Consider the following 20040-nt stretch of genomic DNA (forward strand, 5'->3'; position numbering starts at 1 on the left):
AAATATGTCATCTGATATTTTTTAACAATTAAAACAAATTTTTTTCTTTCAAATTTAACAAACTCTAACTCTCACCCTCATTCTTTGTCTTTATCTTTCTCTCTCTTTTCTTTTATTCTCTATTTTTTCTACCTTTCTGTTCTACAAAAAATAAAATTAACAAAATAATATAATTCAAATAAAAAATATTATTATTATATACATATTATTTTAATTTTTTATTTAGTTTTAAATTTTTACTATATTTTTATTTCTGTTCTTTCAAATATTTATTACATATAATTTGGAGAGAATACTAATGTTATAATTAAAAGTTAGAATCAAGATTCAATTGTTTTAAAAAAATTAATTTTGAGTTAATTTTATAACTATCAGTATAATTTTTTATGCTAATATCTAATTATACTTTTATAGACATAAAGAGAAAAAATATTAACACCTAATTATTTTTATTTGTGCAATAGACTTATCACCTAATTAAATGTAAACGTATACACGTTAAATTGTTTCAAATTTTAGATAACGAATGTTAAAATTAATTATTAATAAAAATTAAACTTTTTCATATAAAAATAATAGCTAAAAATCTTATTATTTGATTTTTTATCTATAGATACCTTGGTCTTTTTAGCCAGAGATTTTTGTCAACCTACGACTTTTTATTTGTAAAAGTAGTTTAATTTTATAAATCTTTTGTGCCATATATAATCTATACTGTCAGAACAAAATAAACCGTAATTTTAAAAAATGTATATTCCCGTAATGAATAAAAATACTAATATAAACTAAAAGATAAATCTAATAGTATTATTAGTTGAAATTATAAAACTTAAAATAAATAAAAGTAATAGAATGAATTTCAGAATTTGAAATTATTAAAAATTTGAAAAAAAATTAAAATTTTTGGAATTTTTTAAATTTAAAATTATTGGTAATTAACGTTATAGAATAAATTTTTCAATAAGTAATTTTAATGAAAAAATTTAAACAAAAGTACTACTATAAGAGTTTTTTTTTATTTTTATTTTTGTACGATTTGAATTCTATTGGTATATTTTTATTTTTTAATTAATTTAATTTTATTTAAATAATTTAAATTAATCATATAAATACAATAATACGAATATTTTTTTATTAAACTTAAATTAAATTATTAAATTAAATTTTAAAATTTATTTTATAACGTTAATTACCAATAGTGTCAATTTTCAAAAATTTTAAATTTTAATTTTTTTTCAAATTTTTAATAATTTCAAATTTTGAAATTTATTCTACTATTTTTGTTTATTTCAAATTTTATAATTTCAAACTAATAATACTATTAAATTTATCTTTTAATTTATATTCTTATCATATAATTTTATATTCTCAAAAGAAATTTATACTTGTTTTAGTCTGCAACCCTAAATACATTTTGCTTTTTTTTTTTGTCAATCCCTGCATATAAGGGCTATTCATGTACAAAAACATAAAAATTCAATTATAACCAACAAATCAAAAAATTTTTAATTTTCTTTCATCTTCATCAATAGTACTACACATAGCCTACTTTTATCAAAAATACAACCTCCAACATTACCAAAAAACCCAACATATTATTCATCTTATTAACTTATAATCTAACACCTCTAATTAATCCACTTTCCGACAATTTTTGTTCCTTCTGAGTCTCTATCTGTAAGTGTTGACACCGCTGCCAAGCGTCAAGCACTCCAAAGATCCACGCATCTTCCGCACCTGCTGAAAAATTTATTGTTCAGCACCATAGCATAACCCATTTAGTAGAGCCTTTTCTTTGTGACTTGAACTTGGTATAATAGTGACAGTAACATAGTAACACGTACCAAAAAGAAGAACAATCTGACAAGTAATCACTCATCATTATTCATCAATAATCATACCACCCCCAGAGTCAGAGAAACCCAAGGATGAAGCACACAGAATCACATTCTCATCAAAATCTACTTAGACAGTTACACTTACACACACTCTCTCTCTCTCTCCGAGTCACATTGTCAACGAAAATCATTTGAAAATTCTCCACCTTCCCTCTACTTTCTCATCTTTCTCTCTCTATATACAAATATAAAACACCACGCGCCTTCATTTCCAGATCTTACATACTTCTCAGCTCTCTCTCTCTCTCTCTCTTTCAATAATAATAATGGCGAAGCCAAGGTACTCGAGGTTTCAGCCTGCTCGCAAAACGACGTCCTCCTCCTCCATGATCCTCACCTCACTCCTCATCTTCACATTCCTCGTTTTGATCCTTCTGGCGCTTGGATTCCTCTCCATTCCAACCGCCTCAAACCACCACGTTTCAAAACCCAACGACCTCACTCACATCGCTCATAACACTCTCCACACGTACGTAATCATCATCATCATAGCTAGCTACCGCTCCTTCCAATTCATCTTCATCGTTTCGTTTTCAAACTTGTTCGCTTTCTCTGTTTTGTGTTCTGATTGCAGAGCCGAAGATGATGATGGCAATGGAGAGCACTGGATTGAAGTAGTTTCTTGGGAGCCTCGTGCTTTTATCTATCATAATTTTCTGGTTAGTCCACAAAAACTTTCTCTTTGGCGGTCAACTTTTTTGTTATTTCTCATAATATCTCCGTCCTTGGCCGAGTCGCGGATCTGAGCTACATTTAAAGATTTTATATTGGTCAATTATTATTGCATGTATAAGACGAGATTTGAATTCTCCACCATTACTTGAGTGAACAAGTGAGATGACCATTCCACTAACTAAGTTGGCGGTTCAAGCTATCACTTCAGTAGTTTGATGTTCATATATGGATTGGGGACTGAGTTGACTTGATGCGAATTTCAGATTTCGAGGGATAAAGAACTAACTTGCATTTCTATTTTGTAATTTGTTTCAGCTTATTTTTTACCTCTAAATTACTTTTTATACTGAAAAAAAAAATCGATTTTCACATATGATTAGGATAAATTTAAAAAATAATTAGGATTTTTCAAAATGATAGTTTTGAGATTTTTTTTGGTTGGTAGAAGCTGAAATGGCAGCTTTTCCGAAAAATCAGTGTTCAACTTTCTAAATAATATAGAAGAATTTTGTTGTAGAACCGTTTTTTCTATATGCTGGATTAAAGGAACACAATTTTGTTTATGCTAGCATAAGATTGAGATTAATGAAATGTGTGTAAATGAATTGGTATCGATCAATGTAAGAGATGAATGTAATGGTTGATGGAAGGTTTTTGTTTATTGTTGTTTAGTAGGGGAGTGTAAAATCAGATTCAAAAATCACTTCTGCAATATATGAGTGATTATAACTCATCAAGATGTTATTTCTGGAATCTGAATCTACCTTTGACTTTTGGCATAATGTGGCTATATTGTATTAAATTATTGTCTAAGGTCCATGCTCTATTGTAGTATTAATGTAATGTAATACACTATTACAATCTATACACTTTCCAAATACTGAAACTTAGCTGATTAATCTGAGCAGACCAAAGCAGAATGTGAATATCTAATCAATATAGCGAAGCCAAATATGCATAAGTCATCCGTTGTAGATAGTACAACTGGGAAGAGTAAAGACAGCAGGTTAGATATCGAAAATAAATATCCGTTTCTTGTTTATGTTTCCCTTGACACTCGCCGATGCTGAACCTTGTTTGAACAAATTCTTTTTTTCATTCAGAGTAAGGACAAGCTCTGGTACTTTTCTAGCCAGAGGACGTGATAAAGTTGTGAGGAATATAGAGAAGAGAATTGCTGATTTTACTTTTATACCTGTAGGTATGTATTCTTATCTATGACCTCCTTTTTTTGTATGATTTTTCATTGTTTGATGAAATTAAATCAATGATTTGATTTTACTTAAAATAACATATGTGTATTAGCTCTAGATTCTATCACTCCCACATGTTTTGTGTTCCTCTATCTGGATTGTGGTGCTAAAATTAATATGTTATTCTTCATTGGTGTACTTGAAGAAACCATAACATAAACAATGTTTCATATTATACAGAGCAGGGTGAAGGACTTCAAGTTCTCCACTATGAAGTTGGACAAAAGTATGAGCCTCATTATGACTACTTTTTGGATGAATTTAACACACAGAACGGGGGCCAGCGTATAGCGACAGTACTGATGTACCTGTAAGTGAATTTAGTTGCTGATTAACTTCAATTCTTCACGGATATGAAGACAGATGTTAAAGCTGCATGCTTTTTGGTTCTCATGATACAGCTCAGATGTTGAAGAAGGTGGTGAGACTGTGTTCCCAGCTGCCAAGGGAAATATCAGCTCTGTGCCATGGTGGAATGAGCTTTCCGAGTGTGGAAAGAAAGGTCTTTCGATTAAGCCGAAGAGGGGGGATGCTTTGCTTTTTTGGAGCATGAAGCCTGATGCAACTTTAGACCCATCAAGTTTGCATGGTTAGTTTCTCTTGTGATCATCACGGTCATCATTGTAAGGATTAATTATTATGGTTAATTACACTTTTTTCCCTTAAATTTATCCTATGTTTACTTTGGTCCCTAATGTGCAAATCAATTCCTTAAACTTTCCTAAATGTGGATTTTGCTCAAAATAAGTGCACTATATATACCCGTTTGAACTTTTGGTTATCTGGAAATGCCTTCCCTGAACTTTTCATGTTATTCAACTTTTGTTAGAAAATTGTCACATTAAGGAAGTTTGGAAGGTTGATTTGTAAATCAACAAAGTTCAGAGGATAAAATGCAATTAATTCCAAGTATCATTGAGCTGCTAGTTTTATCAACAAGCTTTCTCTTTTGTAGAAGATAAACTAACAACTACAAGCTTCTTTGTTTCTATACAACAATTTTTTTTCTAGGTGGTTGTCCAGTGATTAAGGGTGATAAATGGTCGTGCACCAAATGGATGCGTATCAATGAATACAAAATAAATTAAATATACCACAGGTAAATTTCCTCTAGTTTCTTGTAGTACTAACATAAACATAAATCTGCAGTTGAGGCTATGGTAAAATTGTTCCTCAGAGTTTGAAAATGAAAATTCAACCCTCAACCATTCTTAAAAAGGATGTCGAATTAGTCTTTTGATACAAAATCTATGCATGTATGGAAGGATTAAAATGTTAACTTTTCCATAATGTTGAAGGATCTAATCATGGAATGTTGATGGACGAATTTGTCAATTTTCAATGGCAAGGGGCTACTTTGTCCTACAACATGAGATTGCAGGTTTATTTTCTTTTATTTATTGAAATTAATATGGTAGTTATTGCTATTCATCTGGCAGGTTGATTAACTTCTCTAGGCCTTCTCTCTGAGTTCATTGATGCTAATGTTGTACCAAATCATAGTCTGAGCTAAAAATATCTGATGATCATGCTTTCGCAGCTGAAATGAAATGTTATTTACTGAATGATGCGGCATCCTTCTGTAATTTTTTGGTTCTTGTAACGTACCTCAAACTAATTCCTTTTATGTACCCTTTATCAGTTGTATTATTATTAGTAAATATTTAAGAAGTTTTTACATATACATATTTGTGAATTTGCAAGACAATAATATATTGACTGAGTATATTACCAGCACTATCTATACTCAGTTCAATTTAGTTTCCATATTCATTGAAAGGCCACTATTGAGAGGGACTTCTATTGCAAAAATATTTGTGATTTATGCTCATTGTGCAGTGATGATTTTGTCATAGGATGGATTCTGGCTTTTTGGATGCCCATAAATGCTCCTTAGTAAATGAGGAGTGTCACATTTTTTTGTTAATTAAATAAATTTTAATTTTTTATTTATTATATTAATGTTTCAGAGTTAAAAGAATAATTTGCTAATTAAGTTAGTAATTTTTTGACAAGGTTATAAAAAAAAATAAAAGTTCAAGACTTGTTATTTGTTTGTTGTTACCTTTTAAGGTCATTTTAAAGGAGCATGCAGTTTCGTTTCTCTTACCTTTTCAGACTACCTTTTATTTTTGTCAATGAGTATCTTCTGGGCTCATCTTCATCTTATTTTACACTATTTAGAGTCTATGGAGGATTGGGCTTCATATTTGTGAGTATGGATTACATGATTGAGTTGCATATCTGTGGGTATAACAGTGTTAGATATTAGAACAAGAAAAAAAATAAAATACTAAAATGGTACCTAAAAATTGATGTCGCTGAAAAAAAAAATTCCAAAAAAAAATTCTAAAAAATAATAACCACAAATAAATTCTTGGAATATTAAATATATATTTAAAATAAAAGGTTTTAGAGAACATATTTTAATGAAATTTTTTATAAATATTATTAGAAAAATAAGATTTTTTCATTCTTTAAATTTAGTTATATTATGTTAAGTGAATTTTTAAAATTTAAAAAAAATAAAATATCTAAATATTAATTTTTACTCTAAATTTTTTATGTATTTTTTAAATATTTATTCAAATGTTAGCGCATAAATTCAGATGAAATAGATAAATATTTGATTTCATTCAATGTTTATGTATATATACTTGGCTTTCTTTTACTAATTTGTCACTCTTTTAAAATTAATTACTCATATATCACCTTTTTTTTCAAGTCCTAATCGTAACTGAGAAGCACTGAAGCGTCTAACGCATGCAACGAAGTCCCTAGTGGCTCGCCCCCAACAGCCTCTTCTTTCTTTCTCCTTTAACTCTTCAGTACTCTACCCTAATTCTAGCTTTTTGCTGCCGCAGCACCACCGCACAGTGGTGATCTCGTTGTTCGATCAGAGAGAGTGATGGCGGAATTGGATGCTGCTGAGCCAAAAAGGCGAAAAACGGAGCAGGTTGAAATGGCGGAGGAAGCGTGCCTTTGCCTTGTTACTTATGAAGAGTTGTTCGTGATCAAACTAAGCAATTTAAAGAAACAAGAAGATGATGTCAAAGATTGGACTTATTTGCTTCCGCCACCAAAGATCGAGTTCTCTTTGCGACTTCCAGAGCCTGGTTTGTGTCCTTTCGAGTTCGACTCCAAGATCTATATGGCGCTGTCCAGAGCACCGCGTCAGAATCTCACAAAGAAACCCGGCTGCTGGCGAATCTACGAATTCAAATTTGAGGAGCGCAGAATTGAGCTTGCGGAATCACTGGATGGTGTGCCCTCCCCTCTTTGCTGGTCATTCATCGCAAACACGCCAGGCTCAGGCCATCTTTACTTCTATATAAATCCACTGGTCATAGATTCTGGATTTTACGTTCTTTGGAGGGACCTCCTCTTAACACACCTTTGGAGACGGTGTTTGCCATTTTGGTTAACCACCAGAATGGCGGCGTCGCATTATATCAATGCCTTGATGTGTTTTTTGAGGGTTTTCAACCCTGGATAACAGATAGGGCCAGAGTCAATCTTGTTGACCTTGGCAACGGGAAGGTGTGTGCAATATAATACTCTCTGCGGAACTATTGGATTCCGGATCCGAATCGTTGGCGCTCTGCTTCTCAGTTTTCACACTGTCCCTATTAGAGGACTTTGCAGCATTGCAACTTGACAGTGGAGCTCCACCCATGGAGCGAGATTTCTTAAAAGTGACTGTCCATAGGAAGTGTGTCTACATCATGAAGAACTGGAACCCTGCTAATTATATGCGCCACGCCTTTGTTTCCATCTCCTAAGGGTGGAAGATTTTACCATAGGACGGATTTATGAATGAACAATGAATTAAATATTAATGTCTTTGAGGATTATAATCTTGTTTGAATTGTGTCTATATTCTCTTATGCTCAAAATTATCTATGCTTTTTGAAATATTTGCACTATTGCTGCTGGCATTCACTCATCTCAGTGAATTTAGAATAAGTGACTACAAAAATAAGTGATGACATCTTGCTTATACTTTATGAGATATCGTGGATTTTATTTCATGGCTTATACTAGGTAATCAATAACTTTTTTGAACAACATGAACAACTACCAATCAAATTAAAACATATTACACGTTCAAATTGTCCACCTAAATCATAATATTAGAATAATCATTCGCACACCTAGTAAAATAAACATTCAATATATCCATTGTTTACTATTTTATTTTCATTATCCATCTATATTTTTCCTTCGTCCTTCATTTAAATAAGTGGTCACCCTACTTAAATTAACAAGTCATTGTTTTTTATGGAATTTTGGATAAATTCTAGATTTTACTTTTGTACCATGCTCTTGATTAGTTGTCATGATTTAATTTTGAGATAAGGTAGCATTGCAACTTATCATGTCCCTTTTTTATTTTCAGTTAACATCTATGTATTCGGATATGTGGAACTTTTTAGATTTCAATTTACAATTTGGAAAATATATTTACTTTACAAAATTTATTAGCGTTGTTGCGTGTACAGGTTTATTGAGTTATGTCAATTGAATGTTACTAGATCAAAAATAAATATAATCGTTGCGAAGTTTAGTGACGGTACAAAACAGTTCAAGATTTAACAGAAAAGAGGTGTCCGTCCACTTGATTGAGTGGCAAATATATTGTGCTGAAAAACTTAAGTTGATTCACTTTGTTTGGGTATCATATCCACTAGTTTAGGCAAGTAGATTCTCGTCTGCAAATTTTTTATATAACACTTCTAGGGTTTAGATACGATGAGTTTGGAAAATTCTAATTTAATTTGATGATGAACAAATATTATTAAAAATAATTAATTACAAAATTATTAACTTGATCTTAATTCATACTTGCTTAATTAATAATTTTGTTGTGCAGATTTTGTGTTGGGCCGAAAAATAGCAAGCCCAATGAAGAAATAAAGTTCAGCTTTTTGCAAAAATATATCTAAGAACATGTGGCTGATTTTTTTATTGTGATAGTTGGGCCAGATTTAATGGTGTAAGTCCAAATTAATTGTTGGTGCAAGACCAGATAGGTTGGTCCAAAATTAAAAAGGAAATGGGACCCAACGGTTAAGCTATTCTTTTATCATCATGGTGAAATCTAATTTTTGTTATATAGTTGCATGTTTCCACGGACACCAATCTCCCTCTAAGGAATGGATTTCAAATTTATTCAATTGTGTTTATTGTCTTGGAAACATGAAAGAGAAAAAGCAAAGTGATTTGATGGCATTGATGGAAGTTTACACGTTGCCACACAAAGCATGGAAAGTTGCACCTAATTAATTTATTTTTGATAACACTCATTGCTTTGCTTTTCTTTTCTTATTCTCTAGTCTTTCTTCTCTCTCTCTCTCTCTCTCGGTCATTTCCATCAGGAAACATGGAAGCATTAGCAAGCTACCAACAAGAAGAAGAAATAGCTAGTATCAAGACCATCATGATGATGGCAAGAAAACATAAAAAATATAAAGTATGCTGTGGCTGAGATCTTCAACCATGAATGGTAAGATATGGTGATGAGATCTTGGCTTCTTTATACCAAAAAAGGTAGAAGGAGATTCGGCCAGCAAGGTGAAGATTCTTGGAGGCATGGCTTGTCTCTGATTCTGCTCAACCACCACAGAAGGTAGCTAGTGTGGCTACGTGATGGAAGAGGCAGAGATTGGAGCAGATGAAGCCATCATCATCATGAAGCATCAAGGGCCAGAAATCCATCTTGGAGAGCAAGTCAAGGATGGAGCGCTCGGATTGATGAAGTCTGATGACCAAGGAAGAACTAGAGGTATTTGTATGTTGGGTTTTGCATAAGTTACCTCTTCTCTCTCTCTGGCCGAACCGGTTATGTGTGAAGGAAAAGAAGTTAAGCTTGGTTTTTGCTTCAACTGTGAAGGCTTCTCCTCTCTATAAAAGGGGTGAGCAGCCACGGTTTGATTCAAGGAGAAAAGTGTGAGAGTGCAAGGCACAAAAGTCTCATAGCTACCTAAGCTTACAGATTTTCTTCTCCTTCAATGTATTCTGTTTTGTATTTTTCTGTTTAATTTTGTCATGTCTTGAGTCTCATGGAAAAAGGCAGAGAGTGCAAAATTAAAAGAAAAAGCCATAGATGTCCATAGAGTTCCTTTGTACATCTGTGTTGTGTTTCATGATTCTGTGGGAATTCCCTTGTAAGTTGGGTTAGTACTTTACAGTTTATAATTAGGTTGATTATAGTGAAATTCCATCATTGTTGTGATGGAGACTGGATGTAGGCTGCATTGCACTTAGCAGCAGAACCAGGATATATTTGGGTGTAATCTTCTTTCTCTACTACTCCATTTCTGTTTCTACTGCACAGGAGCTAAAACCAAAAATATATCGTGCCAAGTGACGAGACAAAAATAAAAAGTCTCGTGGCAAGGGACGAGGCAAAAACAGAAAAGTCTCCTCAAAGATCAGAAAGTGTAATCAAGCAAAGAGGGGATAAGATTCAACCCCCCTTCTCTTAGCCACTGAAACCATCAATTGGTATCAGAGCTTGGTCTCAAAGAGATCAAGCATTGCAGCTTGGAGAAAAGATCCTCATGACAGAAAGCAGTGGCTCAAATCTGGTGTCCTACAATCTCACAGAAGGACAGTCAAGCAACAGACCGCCTCTTTTCAATGGGAAAAACTATACCTATTGGAATGAGAGAATGAAGATCTTTGTGCAAGCAGTAGACTACAGACTTTGGAAGATCATCCTAGAAGGACCACAGTTTCCTACTAACACAAGTGTTGAAGGAGTAGTCACTCTTAAACCAGAAGCAAGCTGGACCGAGGAAGATAGGAAGAAAGTGGAGCTAAATGCCAAGGCTGTAAATCTACTCAACTGTGCTATTAGCTTCGAAGAATACCGACGGGTATCACGATGCACAACGGCAAAGAAAATCTGGGACAAATTACAAATCACTCATGAAGGAACCACCATTGTAAAGAAGACTCGGATAAACATGTTAAACAGAGAGTATGAAATGTTTGCAATGAAGGAAGGAGAATCCATTGATGAACTATTCGAACGGTTCAACACCATCATTGTTGGCTTAGATGCTATGGGAATCACTCATTCAGATTCTGTGCTTGTGAGAAGAGTGTTGAGATGTCTCACTAAAGAATGGGAAATAAAAGCTTTAATTATTTCTGAGAGTAGTAGTCTTGATTCCATGACATTTGATGATTTGAGAGGAAATCTTCTTGCTTTTGAAAACACTTATTTGAAAAAAGAGTCAAAAAAGAAAGGAATTGCTTTTTCTTCTATAACTAACCCCCTGGATGATGAATCCAGTGATAACTCCTCTGAAAATGAATTTGTGTTGTTTGCCAAAAAATTCAGGAAAATGATGAAGTTCAAAGGCAAAGGCAGCAGCTCAAGGAAAATGAAGAAAGACCTTAGCAAAGTAACTTGTTACAACTGCAAGGAAATAGGAGACTTCAAATCTGACTGTCCCAAGTTAAAGAAAGAGGAGAAGCAAAAAGGGGAAAAGAAGAAGAAAGGTCTGATGGCATCATGGGAAGACTTAGAAAATGACTCAGACAGTGATGAAGAATCTGAGACCAAGTCACAGCCTTGTCTCATGGCAAATCATGTAGATCAGGTGTGCCTAGCATCCAAGAGGAAGGAAAATATGTGGTACATGGACAGCGGATGCTCTAGGCATATGACCGGAAAGACAACCTTCTTCATAAAGCTTGATGAATATGATGGAGGTCTTGTCACTTTCGGTGATGATGGAAAAGGAAAGATAGTGGCCGTTGGAAAAGTTGGTAAAAACTTTTCATCTTGTATAAATGGTATTCTTCTTGTCAATGGTTTGAAACATAATTTACTTAGTGTAAGTTAATTGTGTGATTTGGGATTTGAAGTAATTTTTAGAAAATTTGTGTGCTTGGTTGTTTGTGAAAAAATTGGGTATATTCTTTTTGAAGCTATAAGATGCAACAATGTGTATGGATTAACTCTTGAGGACTTGAAAGAACAAAATGTAACATGTTTTACATCTCTTGAATCTGAAAAATGGCTATGGCATAGAAAGTTGGGTCATGCTAGCATGTACCAAATTTCTAAGCTAGTAAAGAAAAATCTGGTTAGAGGAATTCCTAAAATTAAATTTGATAAGGATCTTACTTGTGATGCTTGTCAATTAGGCAAACAAGTTAAATCCTCTTTTAAACCAAAAGATGGAATTTCAACCAAAAGGCCATTAGAAATGTTACACATTGATCTTTTTGGTCCAACAAGAACTCAAAGTCTAGGAGGTAAATACTATGGTTTGGTAGTGGTAGATGATTACTCTAGATTTGGTTGGGTACTTTTTTTTGTTCACAAAAATGATGCTTTCCATGCTTTCTTAACCCTTTGCAAGAAAATTCAAAATGAAAAAGATTTGAAAATGGCTCATTTGAGAAGTGATCACGGAAAAGAATTTGAAAACCAAGACTTTGAAAATTTCTGTGATGACTTTGGAATTACTCATAATTTTTCATGCCCTAGAACACCTCAACAAATGGGGTTGTTGAAAGAAGGAATAGAAGCCTTCAAGAAATGACTAGGGCTATGTAATGTGAGAATGAGGTTCCTAAATTTCTATGGGCTGAAGCTGTAAATACAGCATGCTATATTTTGAATAGGACAATTATTAGAAAAGGGTTGAAAAGAACTCCTTATGAACTATGGAAAGGAACCCCTCCTAAACTTAAGTACTTTCATGTTTTTGAATGCAAATGTTTTGTGCTTAACAACAAAGAAAATCTTGGGAAGTTTGATCCAAAATCTTATGAAGGAATGTTTGTTGGATACTTTACCACTAGCAAGGCCTATAGGATTTACCTTAAAGAACATAGAACCATAGAGGAATCCATACATGTTACTTTTTGTGATTCTAACTTAATTCCCAGTACTGTGATAGATAGTGATTCAGATTGTGAAGGAGCTGAAACAAGCAAAGAAAATCCCAAGTCTGCCCAAATTGAAGAATCTGCCAGTCCAGAATTGTCTCGTCAGATTGGAGGAGATATTTTCATTTTGTCTCCTGAGCCAGCACGAGAAACTGAAACAGTGAGACCAACAGAAACTCATCAAAGCTCAACACTACAAAGGAAGCCTAGAGAATGGAAGTCTATGAGGGGTTATCCTCATGACTTCATCATTGGTGATCCCTCCCAAGGAGTGACAACAAGATCCTCAACCAAAAGACAATCCAAACCAAGAAACTTTGCATTTTTGTCACAAATGGAGCCCAATAATGTGAAAGAAGCTCTTGAAGACCCATCATGGGTCAAGGCCATGGAAGAGGAGCTTGCTCAATTCGACAAGAATGAGGTTTGGACATTAGTACCTCATCCGGATGGTAAGAAAGTTACGTGTACTAAGTGGGTGTTTAAAAATAAACTTGGTGAGGATGGACAAGTTGTTCGTAAAAAGGCTAGATTAGTGGCCCAAGGTTACGATCAAGAAGTGGGAATAGATTTTGATGAGTCTTTTGCTCCGGTAGCCAGAATGGAAGCAATTAGATTGCTTCTTGCCTATGCTGCCCATAAGGGTTTCAAAATGTTTCAAATGGATGTTAAATGTGCTTTCCTTAATGGCTTTATTGATAGAGAAGTGTATGTGGCACAATCCCCCGGTTTTGAACATAAAGATTTTCCAAATCATGTTTTCAAACTAAGGCTCTTTATGGTCTTAGACAAGCTCCAAGAGCTTGGTATGAAAGTCTTAGTGCCTTCCTATTGGAAAATCAATTTCAAAGGGGTACCACAGACACAACTTTATTCATTAAAGCATCTAATGATGATATACTTCTAGTTCAAGTTTATGTGGATGATATTGTGTTTGGATCGGCCAATGAGTCCTTGTGTGAAGAGTTTGGAAAACTCATGACTAGTGAGTTTGAAATGAGTTTAATGGGAGAGCTAACATTCTTTCTTGGCCTCCAAATTAAACAAACTCCTAGTGGCACTTTTATTCACCAAGAAAAGTATGCAAAAGAACTTATCAAAAAGTTTGGCCTAGAAAATTCTAAACCAATGGGAACACCAATGCATCCAAACAACAAACTTGAAAAAGATGATGATGGCAAATATGTAGACGAAACATGGTATAGGGGAATGATTGGTTCATTAATGTATCTTACCTCCTCTAGACCAGATATTGTTCAAAATGTGGGTGTATGTTCAAGATTTCAATCTCACCCAAAAGAATCCCATCTTTTGGCTGTTAAACGCATCATTAGATATATTAAGGGAACTAGTGAGTATGGCTTATGGTATCCTAAAACTGATGACTTGAACATGTGATTATGGCTTATGGTATCCAAAATCTGATGATTTTTGTGCAGTAGGGTTTTGTGATGCAGATTATGCGGGAGATAGAGTGGATAGAAGAAGCACCTCCGGCATGTGTTGCTTCCTTGGAAGCTCACTCAACATGTGGTCAAGCAAGAAACAAGCCACAGTTGCTCTATCCACAGCTGAAACTGAATACATATCTGCATCTGCTTGTTGTTCACAATTAATTTGGTTAAAAACGCAGTTGGAAGATTACAAATTAAAGATCAATAGTATACCATTATTTTGTGATAACATGAGTGCAATAAATATTTCAAAAAATCCTGTTTTGCACTCAAGAACAAAGCACATTGAGATCAAATATCACTTTATTAGAGAACATGTGCAAAAGGGTACTATTGATATTCAATTTGTAAAATCTGAAGATCAACTTGCTGACATTTTTACAAAACCCCTCTGTGAAGACAGATTCTTTTCATTAAGAAAAAGCTTGGGAATGATAGAATTAAGTTCTGTTGAAAGTTTATGAACTTTTTGATTCTGTTTGGTTTTGTCTCGTAGAAAAGCAGGAGACAAATTTCAGGATGTGTTGAACGGGTCATGATACAGGGGGAGACTGAATTGAAGTTAATTATTTTGGGCCCCACCAAATCTCTTTGACCTTACTCTGACCCATTCCTCATTTTTTTTAAAATTATATTTTTCGGAAGTTGTCAAATCAAATCTTTATCATTCCCTCATTCCTTGATTCTAGGAACTATTTTCACTTGTCTTGAATTATTATGGACTGCATTATTTTTTTTCTCATTTTTTTGCAGGGTCCCTCCTTGATGACAAAAGGGGGAGAATAAGAGAAAAAATGCTGAATTGAAACTGTTACGTTTCATTGATTTGTTGCACTGTTTTACATACCTGTTTTGCTCTGTTTTATGCTCTGATATGGCTCTGTTTTGAGCACTTTGTGTTTGTGGATTAATTTCGAGTCAAGCTTTGATTGTCATTTGCTCAAATGCATGTGTGCTGACTGGACCATTGTGTTTTGGTGAAAAATAAATATTCTGCCTTTTGTATGTTGTTGTCATTTTTTTGCAGGTGCCCCTTGATGCCAAAAAGGGGAGAAATGGTGCTGAAAATTGAAATTGAGAAAGTGCTGAAAATGGAAACCATGAAAATAGGGAACAGGGAATAAAATCCGTGTGGATTTATGATTATCCTTGTTATAAATTGTGCCTTGCTAATTGCTGTTTTGTTGATATAATGCTTGTGATGCATTTGTTTTAATAATATGGCTGTCTGGTGGTTAATATGTTTTTTTTATCTTGATGAATAAGTTTTGGATTGAGAACATACTTCTGATTCATCTTGATAAACATGCTTGCTGAATATTTTGTTTTTGGCAGTTCCTTTAAGCAGTGAGTATGAAAATAAATGTTGAGAATTGCTGTGATCATGCCGTGATTAAAAATATTTTCTTTCCATAAGTATGTTGCTCTGATTTGATTGAAAAATATTTTTAAAATAGCAATTTATTCTCAAAAATATTTTTGGTTGATTATGTTGTGAGTTTGAGCAGAAAATCAAATTATTGATAACAAATGAGTTTTGTATATCATTCAAAACTGCTCATAAATCAAGCATTCAGCGTCATGTAATGGATATGCTGAATAACATTGTTACTTTAGGCTTGATTAAGATTGTTACAGGTTAGTGCTTCCCTTGGTAAAAACAGCATATATTAAGGGGGAGGCATGTGACAATTAGAAAGGGGAAGAAATTCAAATATTCAAAGGGAGTATTCTATACTTTAATCTTTAATTTCTTTCCATTTCAATTTTTAATAATGTTTGTCATCAAGGGGAAGATTGATGAGTTTGGAAAACTCTAATTTAATTTGATGATGAACGAAAATTATTAAAAACAATTAATTACAAAATTATTAATTTGATCTTAATTCATACTTGCTTAATTAATAATTTTGTTGTGCAGATTTTGTGTTGGGCCGAAAAAATAGCAAGCCCAATGGAGAAATAAAATTCAGCCTTGTGCAAAAATATATCTAAAAATATGTGGCTGATTTTTTTATTGTGATAGTTGGGTCAGATTTAATGGTGTAAGCCCAAATCAATTGTTGGTGCAAGACCAAATAAGTTGGTCCAAAATTAAAAAGGAAATGGGCCCAACGCTTAAGCTATTCTTTTATCATCATGGTGAAATCCAATTTTTGTTATATAGCTGTATGTTTCTACGGACACCAATCTCCCACTAAGGAATGGATTTCAAATTTATTCAATTGTGCTTATTGTCTTGGAAACATGAAAGAGAAAAAGCAAAGTGATTTGATGACATTGATGGAAGTCTACACGTTGCCACACAAAGCATGGAAAGTTGCACCTAATTAATTTATTTTTGATAACACTCATTGCTTTGCTTTTCTTTTCTTATTCTATAGTCTTTCTTCTCTCTCTCTCTCTCGGTCATTTCCATCAGGTAACATGGAAGCATTAGCAAGTTACCAACAAGAAGAAGAAAGAGCTAGTATCAAGACCATCATGATGATGGCAAGAAAACATAAAAAATATAAAGTATGTTGTGGCTGAGATCTTCAACCATGAATGGTAAGATATGGTGATGAGATCTTGGCTTCTTCATACCAAAAAAGGTAGAAGGAGATTCGGCCAGCAAGGTGAAGATTCTTGGAGGCATAGCTTGTCTCTAATTCTGCTCAACCACCACAGAAGGTAGCTAGGGTGGCTACATGATGGAAGAGGCAGAGATTGGAGCAGATGAAGCCATCATCATCATGAAGCATCAAGGGCCAGAAATCCATCTTGGAGAGCAAGCCAAGGATGGAGCGCTCGGATTGATGAAGTCTGATGACCAAGGAAGAACTAGAGGTATTTGCATGTTGGGTTTTGCGTAAGTTACCTCTTCTCTCTCTCTGGCCGAACCGGTTATGTGTGAAGGAAAAGAAGTTAAGCTTGGTTTTTGCTTCAACTGTGAAGGCTTCTCCTCTCTATAAAAGGGGTGAACAGCCACGGTTTGATTCAAGGAGAAAAGTGTGAGAGTTAGGGGTGGAAAAAGGCCAGGCGGCCTGCCAGGGGCCTGCAGCCTGGCCTGTGTTTGGCCTGGCCTGGCCTGGCCTGTTATAAAATAGGTACAGGCCCAGGCTCTTTTAAAAGCCTTAATACGTTAATAGGCCAGGCCCAGGCTCACTAATTAGCCTTATAGGCCTGTCAGGCCTGTCTGGGCCTGTTAAAATATAATTAAATATATAAATAATTATTTATTATTAATAAAATTATGAGATATTTTAAATTTATTATATTTAATTATAAATAGTTTTTTATATTTTAAATACTTTAAAATTTAAATTTTTTATAAATATTAAATATCACATATTACATATAAATATGTTTATTAAAAAATAATTTTTTAAATAATATTTTTATTTTTGTAAAAAAAAATTATCAGGCCTTTTAACAGGCTTCAGGCCAGGCCAGGTTGAACAACAGGCCAGGCCTAGTACTTTATAAAGAGTCTGTAACAGGCTGCAGGCCAATTAACTGTATAACAGGCCAGGCCTGTTAAGAGCAAAGCCTGGCCTGGCCTGGCCTGTTTCTACCCCTAGTGAGAGTGCAAGGCACAGAAGTCTCATAGCTACCTAAGCTTACAGATTTTCTTCTCCTTCAATGTATTCTGTTTTGTATTTTTCTGTTTAATTTTGTCATGTCTTGAGTCTCATGGAAAAAAGCAAACAGTGATGTTTGTATGAAAAAGCCATAGTGCGGAAAAAGGCAGATAGTGCAAAATTAAAAGAAAAAGCCACAGATGTCCTTAGAGTTCCTTTGTACATCTGTGTTGTGTTTCATGATTCTGTGGGAATTCCCTTGTAAGTTGGGTTAGCACTTTACAGTTTGTAATTAGGTTAATTATAGTGAAATTTCATCATTGTTGTGATGGAGACTGGATGTAGGCTGCATTGCACTTAGCAGCTGAACCAGGATATATCTGGGTGTAATCTTCTTTCTCTACTACTCCATTTCTGTTTCTACTGCACAGGAGCTAAAACCAAAAATATCTCGTGCCAAGTGACGAGACAAAAATAAAAAGTCTCGTGGCTAGGGACGAGACAAAAACAGAAAAGTCTCCTCAAAGATCAGAAAGTGTAATCAAGCAAAGAGGGGCTAAGATTCAACCCCCTTCTCTTAGCCACTAAAACCATCAAGATAGTATATCAAATTTGTAAATTGCTTACAGAATTTTGACGGCATAAGTAAAAATTTCTAAGTTTCTTTCCATCGTCGCCTCTGGCATGGCTGCCAAGGTCAGTATCACTCGCAGTTTCAAAACTGTGGAAGACGGTGTTACTAGAGAGATTTGTATTTCGATCTAGAGTATTTTGGTGATAGAGATGTCTGTGCGCTATTCTCTTCTCATTTCTTTAGTAAAATCATAGTTTTTTTTCCTTTAAATTCAACATTTTAAATTTTTACAACAACAACAACAAAGCCTTGTCCCACTAAGTGGGGTCAGCTACATGAATCAAACGACACTATTGTGCTCTGTCATGTATCATGTCTACAGAAAGACCGTTTATATGTAGATCTCGTTTGACCACCTCATGGATGGTCTTCTTAGGTCTTTCTCGGCCTTTCGCCCTTTGTCCATCTTTCATCTCATTCACCTTCCTGACTGGATGTTCTATCGGTCTTCTTCTCACATGTCCAAACCACCTGAGATGCGATTCAACCATCTTTTCCACAATGGGTGCTACTCCAACTCTCTCCCTTATATCTTCATTCCTTATTTTATCCAATCGCGTATGACCACTCATCCATCTCAACATCTTCATCTCTGCCACACTCAACTTATGTTCGTGCTCCCCTTTAGCCCCCCAACACTCCGTACCATACAGCATAGCCGGTCTTATAGCGGTTCGATAGAATTTACCTTTAAGTTTTAAAGACACTTTTTTGTTGCATATAAAATCAGATACACTCCGCCATTTTGACCAACCTGCTTGGATCCTATGATTTACATCCTGTTCAATATCTCCATTATCCTGTATGATGCACCCAAGATACTTAAAACTTTTAACTTTTCCTAGGATGTTTTCTCCAATCTTCACCTCTATATTGGGGTTTTTCCTTCTCAGACTGAACTTACATTCCATATATTCCATCTTGCTACGGCTTATGCGCAGACCATACACTTCTAACGCTTCTCTCCATAACTCCAACTTCTTATTTAGGTCTTCCCTTGACTCTCCCATAAGGACGATATCATCGACAAAAAGCATGCACCATGGCACAGGTTCTTGGATGTGCTCTGTGAGTACTTCCAAGACTAATGTGAAAATGTATGGACTTAAGGATGATCCCTGGTGTAATCCTATACTAATAGGAAATTCTTCCGTCACACCACTTTGAGTCTTCACACTAGTTGTGGCCCCATCATACATGTCTTTAATTGCCCGAATATACGCGATCCTTACTCTCCTCTTTTCTAAAACCTTCCATAAGACCTCCATTGGTACCATATCATACGCTTTTTCCAAATCAATAAACACCATATGTAGATCCCTTTTATTACTACGATACCTCTCCATCATCCTTCTTAATAGGTATATCGCTTCAGTGGTAGATCTTCCTGGCATAAATTCAAATTGGTTTTCTGTTACTTGTGTCTCTTTTCTCAACCTCCGTTCTATCACCCTTTTCCATAACTTCATAGTATGACTCATAAGCTTAATCCCTCTATAATTTCCGCAACTTTGTATATCTCCCTTATTCTTGTAGATAGGTACCAAGGTGCTCTTTCTCCACTCATCAGGCATCTTCTTTGACCTTAAAATCTCATTAAAAAGCTTAATTAACCAGTTGATGCCTTTTTCTCCAAGACCCTTCCAAACC

The 20040-nt window shown here is 34.5% G+C and overlaps 1 protein-coding gene across 2 annotated transcripts; it reads left to right on the plus strand.

Annotated features, from left to right (window-relative positions):
• The first annotated feature begins 1972 nt into the window (after positions 1-1972).
• LOC127743876 (probable prolyl 4-hydroxylase 10) lies at positions 1973-5626 on the plus strand. 2 transcript variants are annotated; one of them, XM_052256057.1, is made up of 8 exons: positions 1973-2367; positions 2473-2557; positions 3482-3579; positions 3677-3774; positions 4007-4136; positions 4228-4415; positions 4838-4925; positions 5125-5626. In XM_052256057.1, exons 1-7 carry the CDS (start codon positions 2165-2167, stop codon positions 4912-4914), a joined length of 879 nt encoding a protein of 292 aa, XP_052112017.1. In that variant the 5' UTR covers positions 1973-2164; the 3' UTR covers positions 4915-4925; positions 5125-5626. The 2 variants fall into 2 exon arrangements, with proteins under 2 accessions (XP_052112017.1, XP_052112016.1); XM_052256056.1 differs by having other exon boundaries at positions 1975-2367; positions 5266-5621.
• Positions 5627-20040: the final 14414 nt, after the last annotated feature.

This window comes from Arachis duranensis, unplaced genomic scaffold, assembly GCF_000817695.3.
Source record: "Arachis duranensis cultivar V14167 unplaced genomic scaffold, aradu.V14167.gnm2.J7QH unplaced_Scaffold_165934, whole genome shotgun sequence".
Taxonomy (NCBI): domain Eukaryota; kingdom Viridiplantae; phylum Streptophyta; class Magnoliopsida; order Fabales; family Fabaceae; genus Arachis; species Arachis duranensis.